Below are 27,860 nucleotides of genomic sequence, written 5' to 3'. Positions count from 1 at the left end.
TGACAACCTGGATGGGTCTCCAGCTTGAGCAGCAGCAGCAGCTCAGTGCACACATGGCTTGCAAAATGCCCTCGGTAGATGGAAGGAGACTTCCCTCCTTCCTTTCCCTCTTCAACAAAAATCCTGACCTGCTTTCAGCTCTGGAAGTGGTTTGAGATGCGGCCTGCCACCTCGTGGCGGAAATCGCTATTACAGCTATGCCTCAACACAAAGGCGAGGGAGAGAGCTTGGCCCACCTGACAATGCTCATCTTTCTGCCAACTTCAGTTTTGTTTTGTTTTTTCCTATTTCCTGGGGAAATGGTGGCAGAACATGTTAGCGTCAAAACTGATAAGAAGTCAAGATAGTGATTTTCCAGTATCACTCTACAACCAAGAACTTTTTCTCTTTTTTATCAATGTTTTCAATCCATTCCACCACTTTTTTTTTTTTTTAAAGGAGGTACTGAGGATTGAACTCAGGTCCTCATACATGGGAAGCAGGTGCTCAACCACTGAGCTACACCTGCTCTCCTGTTGCCATTTTATTATTTTTTTTTTGTTGCCATTTTAAAGAAAGGGAAATCCTGCCACCCCTCTAAGTTATGTCCACAATTATACAAAAAGTACTCATAAGACACTGTACAAAAGCCATTGACTATAAAGTAAATGGGATGCAAATTTTTCTTACATCCAGAATTATATGGGCTTAGAATTATTTATGTATAATGTTTTGCATTGCTTTGTTTTTGCAATCGAGAATGAAGTACAAGGTCCTCTCCCCACATCATTTGTGTGGCAGGGCCAGACCAGTGAGATACAGCAGTGGTTCAGGCTGGTGAGTCCAGAGAACAGGGCAAAGCCAACCAAAGAGCTGTTCCTGCAAATATGCCGGGGCAATCCCACCTTGCCACGTGGGGCATGAATCATGCTTATCTCTTGGCTTTCCTGTGAGGAAGTGTTACTAAGGAACTGTGGGAGTGGAAGGGTAAGAGGGGGTTGATAGTTTCTCTCAGGCAGGCCATGGCAACTCACTGGACACCCCTCGAATGAGTGGCTAAAGGACTCCCAGGGAGTCCCAACTGGTACAGGATCCAATGTGGTAAAACTGCATTGCTAGTGTCATCCTCAAGTCCGACCTTGTCCTTTGTGGTCACAAAGCAGTGCTTGAAATGAGACCCTACTCCAGTTCTCCTACCCATTCCCACAGTTTCTTAGAAATAAGATGATTACCATCTGCATTTGCCCTCATGTCCCCAGCTGTGTCTTGGCTGGCACTTTGTAAGGAGGAGTCCATCTTGCCCCGCTTGAGCAGCTTGAGGAAAGAACAGCAGGGTCCTTCTCAGGTGCTGCCTCTCAGGAGGAAGCAAGTAATACCCAGTGTTGTGGGTCAAAGGGGCCCAAGCTCTCATCCTCAGAACCCCAAGCACCCACCCCCACAGGGGCCCTCAGAGGCCTCTGCTCAGTGCGTCCAGGAAGGCGGCATCTCTTAAGCAGTTCTCTCCTTCTATATAGGACAGGAGATTACATGTAAATAGGTAACCTGTGTTATATAAAGTAGGATTAGTAGCAGAGAACTAGTGAAAAGGATGTGGTTTTCCTGACAGATGCAAGGTTAAGCTGAAGATTTTAAGAGAGTCCTATCTGCAGAGGTGCTAAGAAGGTATGACACCACCGATGAATAAACTTGTTTCTACTGATCATCAGAAAGGGGGAAAAACTGTGTTACATGTCATCAGTGGCTGAGTCAAAGGCCTGAGCAAACTATCCCAGAGATGGACACATTCAAGCCAAATGAACACTAGCTGCTGGACATCATGACCTGTAGCCCTTCATTTCCTACGTTATTACTCTCTTAGCAAAGTCCTCATCACTGGGCCAAAGGTTAAAAGGTACTGAGACCATCTGGCAATGCTTAAATAAAACTTTCGAATGTAACTTGCTGGTTCTACACTTCATAGTTTTATTTTCCACTGATGATGAGAAGCGAGTTTCTTGGCCGTCTGCAGCATACCCTTCAACAGTGGCCCAAACCAGACCTCGATGAATGCAACACCCACTCCGGCTAGTTGAGGGAGTCATCCTCCCTAAGAGGAGGCTTCAGGAGCATTCTGAACACAAGAGTACTCCTTGGCAGACAAATTTTTAAAAATCATAAAGCACACACAGAGTTGTATTGATCATCTTTTTTGTGCTGTCATGTTCTTTTTTTGTTTTTTAAAAAAAGGGAGCAGATGTGGCTCAAGCAGTTGACTGCTTGCTTCCCAGGTACAAGGTCCTGGGTTCAATCTCCAGTACCTCCTGGGGAGAAAAAAGGGGAAAAAAAAAGGTAAAAAAAAAGAAAGGTATAACTGGAACAATATAAAAACAGTGGTGATAAAATCAGTGGGGAGATGGTTAGACATTAGGAAGAATTTTGACCTCTTGTTATTTTTGAGGATAAGCAGAAGTTCATGGTCATTCTTTTTCCAGTAGCCATATATTGGTACCATGTTACCTCCTGTCTTTTGCATTTGGCTTGGGAAGCCCACAGGAAAGGCTCAAAGAAGATAACGGTTCCACAGCTCACACACTGCTCTCTAGGTACAAACAGGCCCGTGGTGTCCGACTCTGCCACCCTACTAACAAAGTGCCTGGAGGTGGGAAGAGTAGGAGACTCCTTTAAACCAAAAGAGAACTTCCATGTCCCCTCTCAGGGGTGACTCCTGTCCCTGCTCAAGCGTTCTGCCCTTACCCGTAGCTGTCTCTTCCCTTCAAAGAGCAGGATGCTTGCAGCCATGGCCGAGTTCAGACTGTCCACACCAGGCGTGACGGGGATCAGCAGCCTCCTGCCCCCAGTGCTCCCAGCCAGCTGCAGGGACTCCAGGCTCACTCCATGGGTCTCGCCACCTATCACCAGAGCTGCCGGTGCCTCTGTCCAGTCCAAGTCGTAGCTCTGGACTTCTAGTTCAGGGAGCCAGCCTTTACTGGCTCCAGATTTCAGATCCTCCTCCTCTTCAAGCTTATGAAACTTCAGGAATCGTCGGTCACATGCCCTAGCCTGGTCGTTGGCTTTATTAGACATCTGGGCCTGGGCATAAAGGCCACAGTTGTCAGCCACATAGACCCGGGTGTCAGTGGGCAGGTAGTTGGGGACTGTTTCCCATTCCAGATTGCTGATCACAGGCACCTGGAAATGCGCGCCCATACCTGCCCGCAGCACTTTGGGCTCCCAGGCATCCACACAGCCTAGAAAATTAAAAGATAGGATAAAAATCAAGATTGTACAGACTGTCCTAGATTATACAGTACTTTGTAATAAATTGGAATAATTCCAGATATAAGAAATAAAACAAAAAGCTAATCTATTTTGCCTCCTGCTTCCCCAATAGTGGCAGCATCTAACAAAGGCAGTTGATTAATTTCTGTAGTGCAAAGAACAAATTTTATCCATTCCTTCAACACTTACCATACACATGTCAGATTCTATACAGAGATTGCAAAGAGAATTAAAAGCAAGTCCCCAGGAAGTGGATGTGGCTCAAACGATTGGGCTCCTGTCTACCATATAGGAGGTCCTGGGTTTGGTTCCTGGGGCCTCCTGGTGAAGGCAAGCTGGCCCACGCGGAGCGCTGAAGCAACAAGATTATGCAACAAAAAAGAGGCAAAGTGGAAAAGACAATGAGACACAACAAACCAGGGAGCTGAGGTGGCTCAAGTGACTGAACGCCTCTCTCCCACGTCAGAGGTCCCAGGATTGGTTCCCAAAGAAGACAAGAAAAGAAGACAAGCAGACACAGAAGAACACAGCGAATGGACACAGAGAGCAGTGCGTGCAAACGACAAGGGGGGGGGGGGGGAAGAGATAAAAAAAAAAAAAAGAAAAAGAAAAAAAACCAAAACCAAGTCCCCAGCCTCAAGGAGGCTCATGGTATAGCAAAGCAGGCTAGTAAGATAGGGAATCAATAGATGGATCTGGAACCTGGCAAGAAGTCCACATGGATACCAATAATCCTAAGATTCTGCCACTCAGAAGAAGTCCTCCTAAAGCCAGGAGAAGCCCCAGATATTCCCCAAGGACTTTATTATTGGGCCCTCCTGGGAGACTGATGGGAGAAATAAGCAATCAAAATGATAAACAGCTGGAACTCCTCCCCTGCCATTAGCAAAGGAGTGGGATAATCAATAGTTTAAAAAGTTGGGCGCAAGGCCTGCAGTCTCTCTCTTGCGCTCTCTTGCCTAGGGACCCGTGCCTGCCCTCTACGCACCGCTCTCACCATTTTTCCTCTGCCATGTGGCCACACAAGTAAACCTGAGCATTTATAACCTATAATGGAAAATTGTAGCCTGTTCAGTCAGCCCTCTTTAACACTTTTTTTTTTTTTTAAAAGATTTATTTATTTATTTAATTTCCCCCCCTCCCCTGGTTGTCTGTTCCCCTGGTTGTCTGTTCTTGGTGTCTATTTGCTGCGTCTTGTTTCTTTGTCCGCTTCTGTTGTCGTCAGCGGCACGGGAAGTGTGGGCGGCGCCATTCCTGGGCAGGCTGCTCTTTCCTTTCACGCTGGGCGGCTCTCCTCACGGGCGCACTCCTTGCGCGTGGGGCCCCACGCGGGGGACACCCTTGCGTGGCACGGCACTCCTTGTGCACATCAGCGCTGCGCATGGCCAGCTCCACACGGGTCAAGGAGGCCCGGGGTTTGAACCGCGGACCTCCCATATGGTAGACGGACGCCCTAACCACTGGGCCAAAGTCCGTTTTCCCATCTTTAACACTTTTCACCCCCTTCTTCTCTACCTGGGACCCCTGATCTGTTATTTTCTCCCATTTCTCTTCCTTCCCTACCTGAATGGCCTAATTCACCCGACGTACTCTTGAAATTCATTTCTGCAGTACAGTCAAAGAACCTAAATGAAATCCAGTAACAATAGTATAGATGGGATGATATTTAAACTACAATATCAGTAATAACTGATATAAAAGAAGTATGAACAGGGCAACAGGAAATCCTGCTGCAAAGCAGGGCTATCAAAAGATATCTAAGAAAACATGAAACTAAGCTGGCTCTGGAAGGAGCTTGTCAGAGACAGGCACAGGCAGAGGACAAAGTGACAGAAAGAGGGAAGAGTGCCACAGTCCAAGAACTGTAAGTAAGGTGACCAGACCAATTAATGGGTAGGGATGTGGTGGGAGATGAGATGGAAGGTAGTTAAAAGGAGGTTGGGTATGCTGGGCCAAGGAGTTCTGGATTTTATCCAGAAGATGATACAATACCATTGATGGATTTTAAAGAATCTGATTTATGTTTTAGGAAAGCCCAGCTGGCTTCAATGTTGAATCTGGATTGGAGCTGGGTAGACACCAAAGATGGGGACATTAGTTATGAGGCAACTGCAGTAATCTGGAGAAATGTTGAGAACTTGAACTAAGGTAATAACCTTGTCATTCTCTCTCAGAAAGAAAAGGCTCATGGAAGAACCTATTCTTTTACCCAGTCATATGGTGAGCCCAGTCACTTCTGATCTTTAGAATGGCACGCACTTGGCCTTTCCCTGAACTCACAAAGGCAGGCTGGGAGATGGTAAGCCAACACCTCTCCATGACTGCACCACACACCCACCACCCTCCTCTGACTTGTTAGTACAAGTCTCACTACAAGTCAACCTTCAGGGTGGATTAACTAGGCAAACCAGATTTAGAAAGGTAAGTCAGGGTAGTGGAGCTGTAACACTGCTCACACATATCCCCAGTCCCCATAACGAACCAGACATGGGAATAAGATTGTACTCCAAGGGTGGGGGAAAGAGGGGAGCAGACTTGTGAGGGGCCATCTAGTCTGACCCTCCTACCTGATGGGGAGTGAGGGACAAGATGAGGTGTCCTGTCATGTCCTGGTTCCTGGCACCATACCAGGTGTTTCCTTCTCTCTTTCCTTCTTATGTACCAGCCACCCATATAAAAGTGAAAACCACACATCTTGGATAACATAGAAACACTTCTAAAACCACACCTGCTCTCAGAGCACTCAACAATAGGGGCAGGTAAGGGGAAACTGAGGATGGCACCCCTCAGTTAGAACTGAGCTGGCATGCTGGCAGGGAAATGCACTCCAGCAAGGTGTGACTATGGGAGTAGGAGTTGAAAGGAACCATTCAGGCAAGTCTCAGCAATTAGTTTACATTGACTGGTACTGACGAATGACAGGGCCCCTCCCCCCTCTCCTCTCAAGTCATAATAGGCCTCTTAGGCATGTCCCATCTGGTAGGCAAGTCTTTAGAACCAAGCCTATTAATCCCATTCCTGATGAGAGGAGACAGAAGTGTAATGAAGTTAATTTGTGTGTGTGGGGGGGGGGGTATGTGACCCATCCTGAGGCTAAGGGAAATATATCAAGAGTTCATAATCACACTGTGCTGACATCATTCCTCTCAGAGGAGTCACATGTCAAAAGTTAGAAAGGTCTCAAACACCCAACACTTTGGAAACTGAAGATCATTAAATAAAAGATCTGAAACCAAGTAATAAAATATGCACATCATCTCACAATCCTCAAAACTGTTCTGTTATTACTCCCACATAATAGGTGAGAAAGCTGATACTCAGAATATTTCTTATCTACATATACCTAGTAAGGGGCAGATCCAAGATTTGAACCCACATATGACCACCCACAGAGCCCTGGTTCACTTAAAAATGGTCAACTAGTCCACCCGGTAATGGTCACACCTACCTTTGGTGAGTAATACTTTCCTGCAGCCTGCCCCAGCAGCAGATCGCAGAATCGTCCCTAGGTTCCCAGGGTCACGGATATTGTCACAAATCAACACTAAGGGCAGTGAATGGCGAAGCTGAGTGTGTGGATATGTCATCTTAACATGGTCGGGTTTGGCAAAAATCCCTAAGAAAACAGAACAGGAGGCTTACTTGTCTGATGTGGACATGGAGAATCATTTGACTTTCGTTTACTTATGATTCTTTTTCCCTTTTTTAAAGATATAGATCACACAAAACGTTAGATTAAAAAATATGAGGTTGCCATATACCCCATTCCCCACACCCCTACTCCTCCCACATCAACAACTTCTTTCATTAGTGTGGTACATTCACTGCGTTATATATATCCTTAATTACATAATACATGAATACATTCTGATAGAAAAAAATTGAACAACATTAAAGCCCTCCCCAATAACTCTTTCAATCTTGGAGTGTACCCTTTCAGAACTTTTTTTATGCATTTACTACATATATGTATATCTAAGCAGATATAGGTGTTTTTAAAAATTATTATTCTGCAACCTACTTGTTTTACTCAATAATGTACCATGTCTTGGAGAACTAAGCACATTTGGAATCAGTATATTTGGAGCTATCTCATTCTTTTAACCACTACATATTATTATTCTAAATATATTATTACTAAAATACATATTATTTTGTAACATGAAGGTACCATAGATTATTTAGTTTTTCCCTTACAGACTGACATTTAGATTATTTTCAATTTTCCCCTATTATAAATAAACTTCCAATTGATGTCCCTATGACTCTGTGCACATGTCCAAATATTTTTCTAGGATAAACCCCTGTAAGTGAAATGGACAAATGGGGTGTGCAAATCTTAATGTTAACAGGTACTGCCAAAGTGCCCTCACCAATGGCAATTCCAGTTTATTCACACCAGGAACACATAAGTACCTGTTTCCAAGCTTAAACCCTTTTCAACAAAGGCTATTATTCAGCCTTTTTAATTTTTGCCACTTTGATGGGAAGAAAAATGTCACTGCATTATTTTAACTTGCATTTTCCCTGATTATCAGGGAAGCCAAACATCTTTTCAAGTTAACTATTTCTAACTCCTCTTTAGTTCCTTCATTCATTCATATTTCCTCTTCCTTGAACAGTCTGTTGCTATAAGCTTTGCCTGTTTTCCCACTGAATTTTTTTGATGGTTTCTAGTTTAAATTTAATATTTAAAAAGCAATTAACAGTCTGTTATATTCTTAGATATATCTGCTCTTCATTACTAGTATTAAAATTTAAAATATATTCTCAGAAAACAAAATCTGAATTCACAAATCTGAATGTACTGAAGAAACAACTCCTTTTTTTCAAGTATCCTGTGGCTCAGGAGCACTATTTTAGAAACATACCCTGCAAAGGGCTCTGCTAAATGCAGAGGCTGCAAGTGCAGCAACGGTTTAATGAGTTCTAAGGCCTCAGACTGGAGGTTCCAGAAGACTGGGAGTTTTAGAACGGACACAACAATTTATGTGGTGAACTCGCTGTCCTCCATCTAATATAAAGGAATACAAAATGTGCCTGGGGCTACCTGAAAAAAGGAATACTTTAAATATCATCCTTAATGAAAAATTCTCTCTTCCTAGTTAATCCTTACAATTCCCAAAGTTCTAGGGAAGTATTTAGAGGAAAAGGGTAAAAACAAAAACAAGGCTAATTATTATACTAAAATAAGAATTTCTTTAGAGCATATGAAATTTCTGTAGTGCGCATACAAGTTATTCTTGTGGATGTATCACATATCCACAACAAGCTTCTTGATCGAATTGTTTTTTGAATCATAGTGTTCACTGGTATAGGTGATGATGATAAGTAACATTTATTAGATTAAGGCAGTATAGCAGTTTGATATAGTTAGAAATTCCAAAAATAGATATTGGATTATGTGTGTAAACTGGTCTGTACCTGGACGTGATTAAATTATGATTAGGGCTTTGATTGGGTCACGTCATTAGGGCGTTGAGTCTCCCCCCTTGGTGGGTGGGGACTCACAGATAAAAGGCATGGCAAAGGACAGAGTAGGAGGGTTTTCTAATGTTAGAGTTTTGATGTTGGAGTTTAATGCTGAAGGAGTTTAATGCTGAAGTCTTAAGTGGGAGCCCCAGGAAGCAAGCATATAGAGGAAAGAGAAACAAGCCCCAGAAGAGAGGAGCCCTGAGCCTGGAGAGAAGCGAGACCTGGGAAGAGAGGAACCCAGGAAGCCTGAGCACTGACAGATGTTGACAGCCATCTTGTTCCAACATGTGGAAATAGACTTTGGTGTGAAAAGTAACCTACACTTTATGGGCTGGTATTTTTAAGTTCCTACCCCAAATAAATACCCTTTATAAAAACCAAACAATTTCTGGTATTTTGCATCAACACTCCTTTGGCTGACTAATACAGGCAGTACTGTTCTAAGCTCTTTACATATATTAACAACTAGACTATAGCATGCTCCCAAGGAACTGTACAGTTTTAAAAATTTTACTAGCATATTCTTGTATACCAACTACTCCAATAAATGGTTAGAAAATGAACAAAATAGTACTTGTCCTGAAACCTAACACAAATTAAGGGTTCTCATCAAAAGACAACACAGGGAATGGGTGTACCTCAAGTGGCTGAGCACCTGCTTCCCATGTACATGGTCCTGGATTTAATCCCTGGTACCTCCTAAAAACAAACGAAAAAACCAACTCTCTCATTGGGGAGTGGATGTAGCTCAGTGGTTGAGTGCCTGCTTCCCATGTATGAGGTCCTGGGATTAATTCCTGGTATCTCCTTAAAAAATAAAAATAAAAAAATTTTGTAAACTAATTATGGGAGAGGGGTATATGGGAATCCCCTATATTCTGATGTATCATTTATATAATCTAGAGCTTCTTTAAAAAATATATATATATATGTATGTTTTTAAAAAAAGAATGCAGTTAAAAAGCCTAAGTCATCAATGAAGGCAATGGAATGGTATTAGGCACTTGTGTGCTGCATAAGACCTGACACTTAGAGGTCACAGAGAGTTTTAAGAACATTCAGAATGATGTCCTTTAGAAGTCCTTTAACATATACTTGAACTACTGTGGTGATGAAAATCCACTGCTGGAAAGTGGATTTGGCTCAACGGATAGAGCATCTGCCTACCACATGGGAGATCCAAGGCTCAAACCCAGGGCCTGCTGACCCGTGTGGAGCTGGCCCACGCACAGTGCTGATGCGTGCAAGGAATGCCGTGCCATGCAGGGGTGTCCCCATGTAGGGGAGCCCCATGCGCAAGGAGTGCGCCCCATAAGAAGAGCCTCCCCGCGTGAAAAACGTGCAGCCTGCCAGGAATGGCACCGCACACAGAGAGCTGACACAGCAAGATGACACAACAAAAAGAAACATAGATTCCCAGTGCAGCTGATAAGGATAGAAGTGGTCACAGAAGAACATACAGCGAATGGACACAGAGAGCAGACAACTGGGGGTGAGGTGGGAGGGATAAATAAAAAATAAATCTTTAAAAAAATAAAATAAAATAATAAACCATAAGGATTAACTGAATAATATATATTTTTAAAAGTCATGAAATGATGAAAGCAGTCATGATGATGAAGGAAGCTACTGAAGTCTAGGATAGGACTGGCCAATGCTAGCACACATGCCCAACATGGCAAGCAAGGTAAAAATTAGTCACACTTTCACTGTAGCATGTATTAGAGAGGCATAGCTAATCAGAGTATTGTTACAGAGAGTGAGAGAAGGACTTCAGTACTCCAAGCCCCCATCCTAGGGTCTAAGAGCTCTAAGTGCAAGGGCACAGATCCCTGTGGCCTACTGGATTACAGAAACAAAAGGTGGTCCCCTGGAATTTCCTCTCTCAACTAATGGTCATACAGTTCAAGGATGAAGTCAGTGAGCTTACCAGAGGGAACATACATGCACAACTGGTATGAGAGGCCCTGGCCTAAATATTAGAACCTTGAAGAAAACTTCCCCAACCTTCAATTGTCCCTTACTATCCAAAGGAATATCTACACATACTACCATTTGATCATCAGATCTTAACTAAATCTTCAATATTAAAAAGGTGTAAGTCCTTCCATAATTAGACAGAGAACTTTCTAAGTGCTAATAGGCATTATGGTTCTATAAAACCTTAAATTAGGCGGCGGACTTGGCCCAGTGGTTAGGGCATCTGTCTACCACACGGGAGGTCCGGGGTTCAAACCCCTCCCCCGGGCCTCCTTGACCCATGTGGAGCGGGCCCATGCGCAGTGCTGATGCGCGCAAGGAGTGCGGTGCCACACAGGGGTGTCCCCTGTGTAGGGGAGCCCCACGCGCAAGGAGTTCACCCTGTAAGGAGAGCCACCCAGCGTGAAAGAAAGTGCAGCCTGCCCAGGAATGGAATGGTGCCGCACACACGGAGATGACGCAACAAAAAGAAACACAGATTCCCGTGCCGCTGACAACAACAGAAGCAGACAAAGAAGACACAGAGAACAGACAACAGGGGTGTGGGGGGGAAGGGGAGAGAAATAAATAAATAAATCTTTAAAAAAAAACCAAAAAAACCAAACACCTTAAATTAGATTCAAACAAATGAAGAAACAGACTCCAGAAGACAACGTTTTCTGTTTAATGGGCTAAACAGGATAATGAATTGCAGGTTGCACCTCACTGCATAGATCTGCTTCTAGAATAAGGAAGTTAACAATAGACAAGTATCATCACACTGACAAGAGGTTTTGTAGAAATGGAGGGCTAAATCTTTTGGTAAACTTTTTTATAATTTTTAGTTTGACATTAACGACTGAAAAAGTGACCTAAAAAATATGAAGTTTGAGGAAAAGTGGTTATTTCTAGAGACTAAAGAGCTATTGTACAAATGGCGCTGAAATCCTGTCTTCAGTTTCCACTGGAAATACTTTAAGACGCACAGGTTTGAGTTCTGTATTTTTTGGGGTGTCTTAAAAAAAGGTTAGACAACAATATTTTGAATTTAGTTTAAATAAAATTTGATGTCCTAAGAAAAGTATGAACAGGGAAGCGTATTTGGCTCAAGGGATAGGGCGTCCGCCTACCACATGGGAGGTCCAAGGTTCAAATCCAGGGCTCCTGACCCATGTGATGAGCTGGCCCACGCACAGTGCTGATTCAAAGGAGTGCCATGCCATGCAGAGGTAGGGGAGCCCCACGTGCAAGTTATGAGCCCCATAAGGAGAGCTGCCCAGGGCGAAAAAAGTGCAGCCTACCTAGGAGTGGCACCACACACACAGAGAGCTAACGCAGCAAGATGATGCAACAAAAAGCACAGAGAGCAGACAACTGGAAGGGGGAGGGGGGGAAGGGGAGAGAAATACATTTTTTTTAAAAGTAAAAAAAAAAAGTATGAACAAATAAATAATGTTATTCTACTAACAGTGTGTAACCACTTACCTATTATTCCCTGAGGCGTTACTAGGTCCGACCAATCCTTGATATCCTCAAATTTCACCTTAATGAGGCTGACACCTTTCAGTTTATCAATGGGCAGCTCCTTTATGTATTCCAGACGGCTAAAGAAGAAAACCTTTGGCACGGCACCAACCTTGAGAGCGTCGGCAATCAGCCTGCGGCCCTCCAGTAGGATCTTCCCTTGCTTGTCCCGAAATGACTTAGACTTAACTATTGTCATCACACTGCTGTGGGTGGAAACAAACAGACTGGTAATTACCAACATCCTTGTTACCGAGACACACCTAGTTCTAACATTCACAAAGAATTTCACAGAGACGAAACAAACGAATTCCAAAGGAGACACTTATTCTGCCCTCCGTGCACAAGAAAAACCAACGGGCTGTACTAGAGAGGACCTCGATCAGGAGGAAGAGGAGGTTAACGAAGGTCCAGCTCTGGGGCAGAAAGAGAAATAGGAATATTCAACAAGCCTCAGGAACACATCACCTCAGCCGCTTGTCCCCGGGACAAGCCTTATCGTAGCGAAGTCCCGACTCTTCCCAGGTGCTGGGCGTCGGGGATGCGGGCACCTGAAGTGGCTGCTTCTGTCTCTGCTCTTGGGTATTGGTCTCAGACGCTGCCTTCTGAGGTTGTTTCCCAGGACTGGACTTCCGCTCCACAACCTGTCCCGATGGAAACACTACCTTCACGGGACTTCGTCGCAGTGCCCGAACCCAGCGGCGCGAGTCGAGGTCCCAAGACTGGACCACAGACAGCAAGGGTCGCACGGTGTAACGCACGCCGTTGGCCAGCGCCGCCATCTTCCCTGCGCTGTGGGCTACGTCACCGGAATGCGCCGGCGGTGGGCAGTGACGTCACCGGCCCGGCTGCATCGTTTAAGGGCGGTGCGGCCCTGCGCTTTCCGGGAATCTGTGGCGGTGGGAGTTATGGCAGCACGTCGGTCGCTGCATTTCGTATTCAAAGTGGGAAACCGCTTCCAGACGGCGCGTTTCTATCGTGATGTCTTGGGGATGAAGGTGCAGACGGGGGCCGGGAAGGCGTTGGCGTGCGGGGACCGAGCGCGAGGCTAGACCGCACCTGGCCGAGGGAGGGGAAAAGTGAGCTCAGGACTCCCATTGGCTTTTTATTTTGAAAGACCACTCGGGTTTTCAGTTTCCAGAAGCGCTGCGAGTCGCTGGTTGGGTTAGATGGCCTTTGAAAGGGGGAAACACTTATTTAGGCGGCCCCTATGTGCCCACACACGTTTTTTCATTTCAGTTTATTCACAGATATTTATTGAGCTCCTACCCTATGGAGCTTACAGTTTAGTGGAAAAGAGAGTAAACAGTTTTTTTAAAGTTATATAGTCCTCTGCCATTGACAATAGTTGAGCCTCTTCCAGTTTGGAGCCTTTGGATTTAGAAATCAGCATATTTAGAGTTCTGCTTCTATCAAGCTTGGTTTGCATGGTTTCTTTTGGATGAGTCAGTCTCTGGGTGAAAGCTCCGATTCTCCAACAATCCCAAAGAACAGTTTGAGGTCAGAACCGCTTCTGCCCAGCACCCGGAAGCTACCCCTCTCCATCCCTGAAGAAGCTGTGACTCAGCAGGGATCACTGGGCTGGAAACCGCAGGTGCAAGTTACCGGGGAACTTCTGGTCAGCCGGGGAGGTAGGGAACATGCCAGTAAGGCAGGCGTTAGAGGTGAAGAGTGCAAGTTAATGTGGAGGCAGGTGCAGAGACGTGGAGGCAGGTGCAGAGACGTAGAGTGCAAACGGAGTTATCTGAATTCGTTTATCAATGTTTTAAATAACTGCTATGTTAAGGATACTGTGCTGAGCTTTGGTGACAAAGGTGAAAATGACCCTGTATCTGTCCTAAATTAGAGCTCATTGCCTAGGGTGGAGTTGGGGTGGGAGTTGGATTTGTACCTAGCTAACAGTAATGAAAAGCAGAATTTGATAAATGACAGCGGAAAACCACAAAGCATTTACTTATTGTGCTCCCTGATTGGTCAGAGGACTATTGTGAAGATTAAACAATTTATTATGTATAAAGTGCTTGGAATAGTATTTGACACAGGTATGTGTTAAATAAGACTTAGCTACGCCCGTTGTAAAAATAAAGCCAGAGGAGAGATTTAATTCCAAGCTGGGGAATCAGGAAATAACTCATGAGTCCGTGCAGTCAAGCTGAACCACTAAAGATAGGTAGGATGTCCACAGACCAAAATTAGAGGGAGGAGTTCTACTAGAAGAACGGAAAGGCTAATGCAAAGATAATGGATGCTTGGGAAATACTGTTAGTTTTATGTGCCTTTAGCATCGGTTACATAGTTGAGATGGCATTATCAGGACAAAATATGTTGGGGATGGTTCCAACAGTATCTTTTTTTATAAAGGGTAATATTTTTTTGTTATTACAAACCTAATCAGAAGGAAAATAAAATAATCCTCTTTAGCACTTATATGACAAAGTCTATAGTCAGTTTAACCAGGAGGCAGGAAACAAACCTTCATATTCTTCCCCCAGTCACTTTAAAAACCAGGATAGTTAGCAGTTACAATATCCTGTACTTAACAAATAAGGAGGGAGCTTGAGGCAAACTAGTCCTTCTAAATAGATTTCTAAAAGTGAATTATGGGTCAGGAAGAAGGTACTCGAAAAAAAGTTGCTATCAAAATTCCTCTCCTGTATCTACATTTTAGGGAGAAAACTTAAAAATATCCTAGAAAAGAATCATAGTGTTAGGTTCCCAGTTTTGAATTTAGTGAACAAAGGACAATTTACTGTCAATTTTTAAAGAAATAAAATTCTCCACCCCATGCAAGTACAAAGTTGCATTTCAGTAACAATGATACTCTTGGAACAATCAAGCCTCTTAATTTGAAAGAGCATGGTATTTCTTGTGTTTTTTTTGGGGGGGGGGGGCGGCAGTTTTTTTACTCTGTTTTTCTAGTGGAAAAACTACTTTAAATGGATCATTCTATATACAGTGTTGCAACTCATCTCAGCCTCTATGTATTGCAAAACTGAGGAGAGGAGATTTAGATTTAAAAGGTCAATCAAGGGATGAAGGGTTGTCTCTAAATCTTTAATTGGCCACAGTAACCTGAGTTTATTGGATTAGTTATCCTTCAGACCTCAATTTACATATTGCACAGAACTCCTACCACACGGCATTTCACATTTATGAAGTACTAAGGAACATTCTTTTTTTTTTTTTTAAAGATTTCTTTTTTTATTTATTTCATTCCCCTCCCCTCCCCCGGTTGTCTGTTTTCTGTGTCTTTTTGCTGCGTCTTGTTTCTTTGTCCGCTTCTGTTGTCGTCAGCGGCAGGGAAAGTGTGGGTGGTGCCATTCCTGGGCAGGCTGCACTTTCTTTCGTGCAGGGCGGCTCTCCTTATGGGGCGCACTCTTTGCGCGTGAGGCAGGGGACACCCCTGTGTGGCAGGGCACTCCTTGCGCACATCAGCACTGCGCATGGGCCAGCTCCACACGGGTCAAGGAGGCCCGGGGTTTGAACTGTGGACCTCCCATGTGGTAGATGGACGCCCTAACCACTGGGCCAAAGTCCATTTCCCGGAACATTCTTAAGATATTGGACTTGATGGAATTTCGTCAATATTAATGTTAGCAGAATGCTCTGGGTTCTAGGTTCTTGGCTTTATTGTGAGAAAGAATTTAGAGATGTGCCAGTTTAATTAGGCCAGTAAAAAGAGTTTATTAAGAAACAGGAAAAGTGATAGTACATAACCAAGATATGCATGCTGGCGCGTGTGTGGGCCACGAGGCAGGCCTTTTTAAGGCCTTTCCTCTTCCGTTTCCCCACATTAAGAAGGGATCTCAGCTGCTTGCTGTCCTGATTGGTTGCCTTTCTCCCTTCACCTGCTAGCTTTTAGGGAACCAGTGGGGGGGGGCTTTCTGTTTAGAGTTATCTTTTGAGTCTAGGAGTTTCCGGTGAGACCGGGTCTTGGTGGGCTTTTCAGCTGAAAGGGTTATGGCTTTGTTCTTAAGTAGCTGCCTCCCCTCAGGGGGTTTCTGGGCGGGTTCTTGTGGCCGTGGTCTGACTAGGGGGGTCCCAGCCTTTAGAGCTTTCTGGCCAGCCTTCTTTACCTCCTTTCCTATACTGACCTGCCCCATTAGGGCCAAAAAAGACAGGTTTTCTCAAGGGTGGGGGCCAAACCTTGTTTGGTTTGTTCTTTGTTAAGAGGGTTTCATGGTCACTGGGAAGAAAGCTTAAGAACTTTCATTATATAAGAACAGGATTCTGGGTCTCCAGAGATCAGGCCGAGCTCATGGGTGCCCACCTGGGACCTGGCCTAGGGTCATGGCTCTGGTTCTCTCCTTGGTGGGCGCCCTCAGGCAAGGGGAACCAAGGAACCCCTGGGGGTTAGAAATATGGGGGTCCTGGGAAAGGGGCACCTACCCATGGTCTTCCTCCTCCTCCTGAACCACAGAGACTCCTTCCGCCAGGCGCATCTCTTTTTTTTTTTCCTAAATAAATTTCCTAAAGAAATTATTTCAAAATAATACAAAACTCAAAATATGCAAAATAATATGCATATTTTGTATAAATATGCATTTTTACACAAATATGCAGAATAATTTTTACTCAAATAATATGCATATTTTTGCAATGTGTGAAAAAATAATACAAAATCATACAGAGAACAGAGAACTTCACCCAGACGCCCAGGTCTACCAACTTTTAACAATTTGCCATATTTGCCATGGCATTCTGTCTTCCATTTATGTTTGTGTCTATTTGTCTGTCCTCTGAACATTTGAGAGTAGATTGTACACATCATGCTCCTCCTTGCACTTTTTCTAAGAACAAGGATATTCACGTAGGTGATCACCTTAAGTATAGTTAGCAACTTCAGGAAGTTTAACATTGATGTAGTGCTTATAGTCTTTTTTCTAATTTTTTCATTTGTCCCAGTAATGTCCCATTGGGCCTTTTCTATTATTAGATCCAGGACCATATATTGCATTTAGTTGTTGTCTCTTTAGTCGTTCTCTTTTATTTATTTATTTATTTATTATGGAAATATAAATACAACATGAACTTGCCCAACTCACCCACAATTCAGTGAGTTTAATCACATTCACAGTGTTTTCCTTCCCTCACCACCATCCATTACCAGTACTTTCCCATCACCCCAAACAGAAGCCCTGCATCCATTCTGCATTCGCAGATAATTTCTTGAATGTTATCCTAAGGAATTTGGATTTTATGCCACAGTGAGTCGGGAGCTCTCAACGTTTTTGAACAGGGCAGTGGTGTGATCAGAGCTGTGCTTTAGGGACATAATTCTGTGGTGGTATTAAGGAGATCAGTAAGAATGATTTTTAATAGTCTATGAGAGAAGTGAAGGGAGCTTGAACTGGGCAGAAACAGTGGGAATCAAAAAGGAAAACAGCTCTTTGCCTTATTTACTGCAAGAATGGAGACTGTTCTCAGCGACCAGACTAGGGACATTCCGGAAGATGTTGACATCATGTGAAGGGACACACAGTTACTGTGAAGGGCCCCAGAGGAACCCTGCAGAGGGACTTCAGTTTCGTCAATGTAGAACTCAGTTTACTTGGAAGGGGAAAAAAAGGCTTCAGATTGGCACGTGGTGCAGAAATAGAAAGGAACTAGGGAAGTAGGTATAGCTCAGCAGTTGAGCACCTGCTTCACATGTGCTATAGGTCCTGGGTTCAGTCTCTGGTATCACCTAAAAAAAAAGGAACTGGCTAGAGTTTGCACTCTCTGTAGTTGTGTATGGAACATGATCAAGGGTATCACACTGGACTTCCGTTACAAGTTGAGGTCTGTGTATGCTCACTTCCCCATCAGTGTCTTTATTCAAGAGAGTGGATCTCTTGAGGAAATCTGACATTTCTTGGGTGAAAAATCTATTTGCAGAATTCAGATAAGGCCTGGCATTGCTTGTTCAGTGTCTCAAGCTCAGAAAAATGAGTTAATTTGTGAAGGAAATGACATTGAATTTGTATCAAATCCAGCTGCTTTGATTCAGCAAGCTGTAACAGTTAAAAAAAGAATGTCAGGGAAGTGGACTTGGCCCAGTGGTTAGGGCATCCATCTACCACATGGGAGGTCCACGGTTCAAACCCCGGGCCTCCTTGACATGTGTGGAGCTGGCCCATGTGCAGTGCTGATGCACGCAAGGAGTGCGGTGCCACGCAGGGGTGTCCCCATAGGGGAACCCCACGTGCAAGGATTGCACCCCATAAGGAGAGCCGCCCAGCGCGAAAGAAAGTGTAGCTTGCCTAGGAATGGCGCCACACACACACGGAGAGCTGACACAACAAGATGACGCAACAAAAAGAAATACAGATTCCCATGCCACTGACAACAACAGAAGGGGACAAAGAAGAATATGCAGCAGATAGACACAGAGAACAGACAACTTGGGGGGAGGGGGAGGGAAGGGTAGAGAAATAAAAACTTTTTAAAAATTTAAAAAAGAATGTCAGAAAAATTGGGGATGTTATCTATGTGTCTGAAAAAGGAACAGTTCAGGAGGCTGATGAATAAAATCTAAGAGTTGTCCAGCTATGGAAACAAGATGCCAGATGATTCCTAAGACCTATTTGTGATATTTTAAAGATGCAATAAAATTAATGTAATTTTTTTCTAAAAAGGAAAATAAATTAACACATTGAAGGCCTCTTGTAAAGTTCAGCATTAGATGCTTTGATAAGTTGTTCGTTTTCATAACATTCAGGGGACTGAGACTCAGGTCCTAAGCAGCTTACTCAGTGTTACACAGCTACTAAGCAACCCTCAAGATTCCAAATCAGTGCCAAAAGCCCCCTTTCCCTACTCCACAGCCCTGCCTTCCAGTCTAAATAACTTGCTTGATTGCCTGCCAAGCTATTCTTCCTTACTTCTATTGATTCTAGCTGGGGAAAGGTATAAAGCTCATTTTCTTTTTTGTTTTGTAAGTAAATCTTATAGATGATAATGTCTATGTTTTTACAGTTTAGTTTGTGCTAAACCTGCTGTGTGCAGTACTAGTAAAACTTTCCAATTTATTCTAATTCCCTTATCAGGTTCTGCGGCATGAGGAATTTGAAGAAGGCTGCAAAGCTGCCTGTAATGGGTATGACACCTTTTTTCTTAAAATCTCCTTTAAATTCTGAATACCCTTGGATAACCAGAAGACAGTTTCTCAAAGTAAAAATAAGACAGTGGAATCTTACTGAGCAGTAAATTAGGGAGGCACCTTCAAAAGCACAAGTAAATACATGCTCTGGATGAAGCAATGTTGAGGATCTCTGAAGCTTACTAGCTGTAGCTAGATGGAAAATTTCAAAGCCTGATGGGTGTTGCATGCTTGTTGATTGATTTGTAAAAAAAATAAATAAATTCAGGTTGGAGAACCACCTGTAGGATTCTGGCCTGCATTTTAAAGAAATAAATGAACCTTTCCCTCAGATAAGCACTGTGTTTGATGCCTTGTGACGGGCTCCATGAGCACCATGAGGAAGGGCTGTCTACAGCTGCTCTGAGCACCATTTGAGCTCATCTCAGGCCTGTGGGTCCTACCAGGACCAGAAGGGGCTGCCCTTCTGTGTGCCTTGTAGTTATCTGGGGGAGGCCTGAAGCACATTTTGCCTGTGTCACTGGTTTCATTTACTTTCTTTTTTCTAGGCCTTATGATGGGAAGTGGAGTAAAACAATGGTGGGGTTTGGGCCTGAGGACGATTATTTTGTTGCAGAACTGACTTACAATTATGGCATCGGAGACTACAAGCTTGGCAATGACTTCATGGTAAATATTCTGTTAAACTAGGAGATTTTTGGCTGTATGTTTTATTGAGATTACAGGTGCCATTTGGGTATGATGACTATGAATTGACGTACTTTGGGTCCAGTTAAGTGATTGGTCTTGCAAGGTTTTCTACTTCAAAACAAAACAAAACAAAATTGGTTGATCCTCCCTGTCTCAAAACTAGTTTCGGGGTGAAATGTCTTCTCCCAATGTTTAGGAATCAATCTCAAGACTTGGAGATAGGGGACTGGACATAGCTCAGTGGTTTAGCACCTGCCTCTCATGTACAAGGTCCAGGGCTCAATCCCCGGTACCTACTTAAAAAAACAAAAAACAAAAAACCAACCAACCAAGAAGCCACTGGATTGAAATTAGAAAGAATTAAAAACTCATTAAAAAAAAAGAAAAGACTTGCAGACAGCCTTGAAGAAGAGGACATTCCTCTAGGGGAATAACTGAACCCTAGTGGGTGTCGGGGATGGGGATCGGGGGGGCATTTCAAGGACATTGGTCTGGCCAGGTCCTGATCGCCATCCAGAGAAATAGTATCTCTTCTTTAGTGAACTGGTATGGCTAGGCTGGTCTGTTAATGACTAATCAGAGAAAAATCAGAGTTTTTAAGGATAAGAGAAGTTGAAGTTATTACATACTCTGCTTTCATTCATTCACTCGTGTATTCATGGGTTATTGTGCACCTATAATAATAATATCTACCACTTGCTGACAAATTATTGTGTCCTAGATGTAATGTCAGTGGGCCCAAGTACATAGCAAATAGGAGCAACTAATTTTAACTTAGAATCTACTAGTAAATTGGCCTTGTGCTAGCAGTGTTAATTTTGGGTCACTTGACTTCACTATTCCTATTTTCTCATCTACAAAATAATAATGACACCTACGTGGAAGGTATTATAAATACCTGTGAAGTGTTTTGTACGTGGGAGGACTATTCAGTATCAACATTATTAGAAACTTGTTTTTGTCTTTTTTCCCGCTGTCCTTCTTCAAATCTGTCTCATTATTTAATAGATACTTATTGTGACCTACCTTGGGAATACAGTAGAAAATGAGGCATGTCCCTTGACCTTAGGGAGCTTCCTGTCCGTGGGGGAAACCAGTAAAGAGGCAATGACTGCATAGTGTGGTAAGTGCTAAGATCAGGGTAAGAACAGGGCCAAGTGGACATACCTAAGAGGAATTCCTATCCTGTTCTTGAGAAGTGAGGGTTCAGGAAAGCTTCCCAGAAGGAACATCTAAGCCAGGTCAGTAGGGTTGGAGTGGAAGGGTGAGATGAGTGTCCTCAGCATGTGAGAAGGCCTGGAGGTGAAAGAGGGGTGTGGGCTGGTATGCCTGGAGCTTAGTGTCAAGGAGGGGAGTGAGTAAAGTTGAGGCTAGAGAAGTAAGCTGGGATCACATTGTGCAGGGCATTGAGATCACATTAGAGAATGTAGACTCTGTTCTAAAGGCAGAGTGAAGCCATTTTTAGTTTTAAGCAGAGGAATGATTTAGTATTTGTTCAAGGATCGGCCTGACTCAAGCATGGAGATGGGTTGGAAGGGAGCAAGGTTGAAAGTGAGGAAACATGCTGAAAGGATAAATAATACTGTAAGAGAGCAGGGGCTCCCTTATTAAAGTAGTGACAGTGGAGCTGGAGAGAAGTAAATGGATTTGAGAGATGTGAAGGATATAGAGTAAATAGAATCTGGTGACTGAGTATATTGTGAGAGTTTGTGTGTTTCTCCTTATCTTTCTTTTCTTTACTCTCCAAATTTAAACCAGAGAGAAATAAAGCAAAGCAACCTTGGTGCTATCAACATTTAACTGGCCCATGTCCAGTGTTGGTTGGTGGAATTGCAGGTGCTAGAGGTCAGTAGTGTGGGAGAACAGCTTTTGTCCTACTGTGGGTCTTCCTGAGAGACTTTGGTAGTAGAATATCCCTAATGAACGCTGCTCATTTCTTAGAATCAAAGGAAAAACATAGTTTCAATAGAACTCCCATGTGTATAATTTCCCACATATATAAATAACTCCTATACAGTAAAAAGAAAAAGATCAACAACCCCATAAAAAGGGGCAAAAAATATGAACAGACAGGCCACAGAAAAGAAATTAGAAATATCTGTTAAACATTGAGAAAGTTGTTCTGCTTCTGAGTTGCTTTTTTGCCAAAATCAAAAACTGTGATAACACACAGTGCTAGAAAGGGTGTTGGAAAACTGCTACTCTCGTATGTTACCAATTGAAGTATATATTGATACAACCTCAATTTGGCAGTAACACAATAATTAGTGCATTTATCCTTTACCCTGCAGCTTCACATTCAGAAATCTAGCTTACATATTTATTGACAAATGTGTGAAATGACTTATTTATTACAGTATTTTTTACACAACAAATATTTATTGAGTGCCTACCATGTGCCAAGCACTGTTGTAGCACATAGGATAACCAGTGAACAAAACAAACAAAAATCTCAGCCTAGCTGGGGAGGAATGGGTCCAGAGGCTGACAGACAATAAACAATAAATAGAGTAAATAAATCATATTACCTGTTTTTAAAATATATATATTTATTTATTTTTCTCCCCTCTCCCCCATCCCCCCAGTTGTCTGCTCTCTGTGTCTATTCGCTGTGTTCTTCTGGGACCGCTTCTGTCCTTATCAGCAGCACTGGGAATCTGTGTTTCTTCTAGTTGCGTCACCTTGTTGTGTCAGCTTTCTGTGTGTGCAGTGCCATTCTTGGGCAGACTGCACTTTCTTTTGTGCTGGGTGACTCTCCTTGTGCATGGGGCTCCCCTGCGCGGGGGACACCCCTGTGTGGCTGGGCATTCCTTGCATGCATCAACCCTGCACGTGGGCCAGGTCCACACGGGTCAAGGAGGCCCGGGATTTGAACCGCGGACCTCCCATGTGGTAGGCAGATGCCCTATCCATTGAGCCAAGTCCACTTCCCTACATGGTATTTTAAAGGTGATAATTGTTAAGGAAAAAAGATTAGAGATGGGAAAGGGATCAGGAGTGAGGGGCAGGTGGTTGGTTTAAATTTTAAATAGGATGTTGAAGGTGGGTGTCAGAACATTTGAGCAAAGGCTTGAAGGAGGTGAGGGAGTTGGCCATGTGGAAATCTAGGGCAGAAGCATTGCAGGCAGAGAGACTGACCTGTGCAGAGGCCCTAAAGCAGGGCCTGGCGGCTTCAGGAAAATGCGAGGAGGCCGGTATGTCAGAAAAGACATCAGGCCAGATCATGTGGGGCCTCTTAGCCCATTCTCAGCCATCCCTGAGTGAGCTCGAGAGCAGATGAGAAACAAGGTCTGGCTACTGTCTTGATATAGACCGTGGGGGCCTGGCTGGAGTTGGGAGGCTATTGCATTAATCCAGGTGAGAAGTGACCATGACTTCAACCGGGGTGAGCAGAAGTGGTGATATATTTTGGAAGCTGAGCGAACAGGAATTAGATGGATTACATTGAGCTGTGAGAGAAAGGGGGGAAATGAGGTTTTTTGGCCTGAGTAACCAGAAGTCAACCAGAGTTGAGGGCAACTTAAAGATGGAGCAGCTTTTGGGATGGTGGAAGAATCAGAAGTTTTAGCTATTTTAGTTATTTAAGCAGTCTATTAAACATCCAGGTAGAGAGTTGGTAGGCAGTTGTTTGTGATAGCAAATTGAATAAGGAACTGATTAAATCAGTTATGTTGCTTCCATACATTAGAACACTATGAAATGAAAAAAATAGAAGATCTTTATATACTGATAAGGACTGATTTTCAAGGTGTGTGGTTAAATGAAAAATCAAGATGCAAACTGTGTGCATAATATGCTACCATTTCTGTAAAAGTGGGATTATATGTGTGTGTATATGCGTATACATCCATACATATCATACATATACGTGTATGCCCATATACACACACATATATATATACTTGTATGTGTACACATATGTACACATACATATTCTCTTGTATTTGCATAGACTGTTTCTGGAAGTATGTAGAAAATTCCTTTAGGGTTTGTGGATTCAAAATTCTCAGTTTCAAATGTTTGTTGTAAATCTCAACAGTTCATTTCAATTTTGCTTCAGGCTGGGTTAACATTGTTTATCTTATCGGAAGTATGAAGATTTATACTTTAGTGGTCATTGTTATTTCCAGTGTAAGGCATCTCTTGTTTTGTTAGAGAAGGGTATAAGAAAACTGCATTTCTGATAGGAATTTTCTAGCAAGCTTTGCAGATACATTTGTGTTATTTGAAGAATAACACTCATCTGAACAGTTTGTTGAAATACCTAAAGAAACCATCATTATTGACTTTTCAAAGTTGTGGAGGGAGACAACCAGCAAGATGGTGGCAGAGTAAGGAGCTCCCAGAGTCAGCTCCTGCTACAGGGCAGTTACTAAACACCCAGAATATCTGGAGCTGGCCAAAGCACTGTTTGGGGGCTCCAGGAGACCAGAAGAGCATTCTGCCACATCCTTGAAGGAATGGAAGGAGGAGACTGCCCATCTGCAGAGAAGATTCATAAATAGAGTGCTCCATGCTATGGAGGCCAGTGCCCATCCTCCAGTGGAGGCACAAGCCGCCTTGGGAGCTGTTCCACAGCTGGAATTTGAAGCTCCACTTCCCAAAAACAGGAGAGAAAGAGACGATTGGGTACCAGCTTCAGTTACCGATGAGTAAATTCAGTGGGCGAAAGTATAATCCTGAGAACAGCTAAAGTTTGGGCCTGTCCAAGTCAGAAAGAGGCCAGTAGCTGCCATCTTAACTCTGCACCTGGCACAAGTGGAAGCAGGGTGGACTGAAAACCACAGTGCTGGTAGGGACGGGCTTCCTTCTGTCCAGATCAGATTGCAGGTCTAGCTTAAGGCCCAGCCCCACCTTTGGGAAGGAGGAAACTGGGGGGACCTGTGCCAGCCTCTCTGGGAAACCACTGGTCAGGCTGCAGAGGCAAGTGATTATCCTACTCTGGCAGCACAAGCTGCCCCAGGAGCTATTCCGTGACTGGAATTGGAAGCTCCATCTCCCAAAAACAGGTGAGGAGACAGTTGGTCACTGATTTTGGTTACTGATTAGTAGACTCGGCTGGCTAAGGTTTAACCTTAGGAACAGCTGGGATGTGAATCTTTCTAGGTTGGAAAGAGGCCGGTAGCTGCCATTTTGACTCTGCCCCAGCCTGAGAGGAAGCTGGGCTGACTGAAAACCATAGTGATGGTAGGAACCGGTTTCTTACACCCAGATCGACCTGCAGCCCTAGCCTAGGCTTCAGCCCCGCCTCTGTCAGGGAGGAGGCTAGTGGGCCCTGCATCAGCCTATCCAGGTAACTGCAGGTACCTTTGACTGGCACAGACTAAATAATCGAAAGTCTACCAGGGCAACTGTGGTCATCTTGGACCCATACTGCATAGATTGCTACTCACACCTGCAGCTTCATCCCTGCTCCAGGCAAGGGAGAAAGGGGTGTGAAGCTTCATCAGTTTCTCTGGGTCACTGCAGTCTAGGCCTGTATGACTTGGATTATTCCACACAGCTGTGACTCTGTCTTATCCTGGCAAAGGAGAAAGTTGGGAGAAGCTTCATCAGTCTGTGGGGCAATGAGGAAAGCTTGAGCTTCCACAGCTTATAGCACCAACTATACCCTTGGCTCCTGCTGCACAACCAGCAAGGATGAAAGGACAGGAAGCCCTAAACTAAAGAGAAAAACTGCACCCAGAATAAATACTCTAGTAAGCCAGATGCCAAGACACCAACAAAAAATTACAGTCCACACCAAGAAACAGGAAGATACGGCGCAGTTAAAGGAACAAGACAAGCCTCCAGATGACATAAAGTAGTTGAGACAACTAATCATAGATGTTCAAACAAATCCCCTTAATAAATTCAATGAGATGGCTAAAGCGATTAAGGATATTAAGATATTGGATGAGCACAAAGAAGAATTTGAAAGCGTACATAGAAAAATAGATCTTATGGGAATGAAAGGTGTAATCAATGAAATTTAAAAAACATTGGAATCATATAATAGCAGATTTGAGGAGAGAGAAGAAAGGATTGGTGAGCTTGATGAAGTGGCCTCTGAAAGTGAATATACAAAAGAACAGATGGAGAAAAGAATGGAAAAAATTGAACAAGGTCTCAGGCAACTTAAAGACAGCAGAAGACATCCAAACATATGTGTCATGGGTGTCACAGAAGGAGAAGGGAAGGGAAAAGGGACAGAAGGAATATTTGAGGAAATAATGATAGAAAATTTCCCAGCCTTATTGAAGGACGTAGATATCCATGTCCAAGAAGCACAATGTATTCCAATCAGAAAAAATCCAAATAGACCAACTCTAAGATATATATTAATCAGAATGTCAAATGCCAAAGACAAAGAGAGAATTCAGAGAACAGCAAGAGAAAAGCAATGCATAACATATAAGGGATACCCAATAAGGTTAAATGCTGATTTCTCACCAGAAACCATGGAGGCAAGAAGACAGTGGTATGATATATTTAAGATATTACAAGAGAAAGACTTCCAGCCAAGAATCTTATATCCGGCAAGATTGTCTTTCAGAAATGAGGGTGAGATTAGAATATTCACAGATAAACAGAAACTGAGAGAATTTCTAACCAAGAGACCAAAGTTTAAGGAAATGCTAAAGGGTGTGCTAGAGCCTGAAAAGAAAAGACAGGAAAGAGAGGCCTGGAAGAGAGTCTAGAAATGATTATATCATTAAAAGTAACCAAAGGTGTCAAAAGAGTTGGGAAAATAAAATGACAGATAGGGAAGCAGACTTGGCCCAATGGATAGGGCGTCCACCTACCACATGGGAGGTCCACAGTTCAAACCCTGGGCCTTCTTGACCCATGTGGAGCTGGCCCATGCGCAGTGCTGTTGTGCTCAAGGAGTGCCGTGCCACACAGGGGTGTCCCCCACGTAGGGGAACCCCGCATGCAAGGCGTGCACACCATAAGGAGAGCCACCCAGCGCAAAAGAAAGTGCAGCCTGCCCAAGAATGGCGCCGCACACACGGAGAACTGATACAACAAGAGGATGCAACAAAAAGAAACAGATTCCCAGTGCTGCTGATAAGGATAGAAGCGGTCACAGAAGAACACACAGCGAATGGACATAGAGAGCAGACAACTGGGGGTGGGGAGGAGAAAAATAAATAAAAAATAAATCTTAAAAAATATATATATGACAGATAAAACTCAAATAGGAATAAACTTAACCAATGATGTAAAACACTTATATTCAGAAAATGACAATTCAGTGTTAAAAGAAATAAAAAAAGGCTTAAATACTTGGAAGAACGTTCCATGCTCATGGATTGGAAGACTAAATATCATAAAGAGGTCATTTCTACTCAGATTGATACACAGATTCAATGCAATCCTGATAAAAATTCCACCTGCATTTGTTTTTATTTTTTTTATTTCTCCCCCCGCCCTGTCCCTTGCCCGCTCTTCCCCCTGCTGTCTGCTCTCTGTGTCCATTTGCTGTGTGTTCTGTATTCTCATTAGGCAGCTCTAGGAACCAATCCTGGGACCTTCCGGAGTGGGAGAGAGGCGATTACTCTATTGCACCACCTCATCTACCTGTTTTCCTACGTTTTCTTATTTTCTCTTCTCTGTGTCTCTTGTTGCATCATCTTGCTGCACCAGCTCTCCGCGTTGACTGGCATTCCTGCGTGGGGCGGCTTTCCTGCTCTGGGCAGCATTCCCACACAGGGCGGCACTCCTGCGCGGGGCCACATTCTGAGTGGGCCCACACTCCTCATGGGCCACGTCACTGCATGGGCCAGCTTGCCCTCACCAGGAGGCCCTGGATATTGAACCCTGGACCTCCTATATGATAGATGGGAGCCCAATTGGTTGAGCCACATCCATTTCTCCAGCATTTTTTTTTTTAAATTGAAAACACGATTAT

General features: G+C 43.6%; 2 protein-coding genes and 1 non-coding gene across 3 annotated transcripts in view; 1 reads left to right on the top strand and 2 right to left on the bottom strand.

Annotated features, from left to right (window-relative positions):
• Positions 1-436: 436 nt before the first annotated feature.
• Positions 437-508, bottom strand: TRNAG-CCC (transfer RNA glycine (anticodon CCC)). Its single transcript has one exon. It is a non-coding gene; the product is annotated as a tRNA-Gly (tRNA).
• MRM3 (mitochondrial rRNA methyltransferase 3) lies at positions 509-13,005 on the bottom strand. Its single transcript, XM_004485331.4, has 4 exons — positions 12,664-13,005; positions 12,157-12,401; positions 6,686-6,853; positions 509-3,206 (listed from the first exon to the last, which is right to left on the bottom strand). Exons 1-4 carry the CDS (start codon positions 12,975-12,977, stop codon positions 2,671-2,673), a joined length of 1,263 nt encoding a protein of 420 aa, XP_004485388.1. The 5' UTR covers positions 12,978-13,005; the 3' UTR covers positions 509-2,670.
• GLOD4 (glyoxalase domain containing 4) overlaps positions 12,993-27,860 on the top strand; it is a 32,518-nt gene continuing 17,650 nt past the window's right edge. The window contains exons 1-3 of the mRNA XM_058283789.2: positions 12,993-13,193; positions 19,224-19,273; positions 19,825-19,945. Of these exons, the coding sequence (XP_058139772.2) occupies positions 13,008-13,193; positions 19,224-19,273; positions 19,825-19,945 (357 nt within the window). The 5' untranslated portion in view covers positions 12,993-13,007. The remainder of the gene's footprint in view (positions 13,194-19,223; positions 19,274-19,824; positions 19,946-27,860) is intronic.

This window comes from Dasypus novemcinctus, chromosome 21 (assembly GCF_030445035.2).
Source record: "Dasypus novemcinctus isolate mDasNov1 chromosome 21, mDasNov1.1.hap2, whole genome shotgun sequence".
Taxonomy (NCBI): domain Eukaryota; kingdom Metazoa; phylum Chordata; class Mammalia; order Cingulata; family Dasypodidae; genus Dasypus; species Dasypus novemcinctus.
The sequence above is the reverse complement of the archived record's forward strand: the minus strand, read 5'-3'. Positions and strand labels throughout refer to the sequence as shown.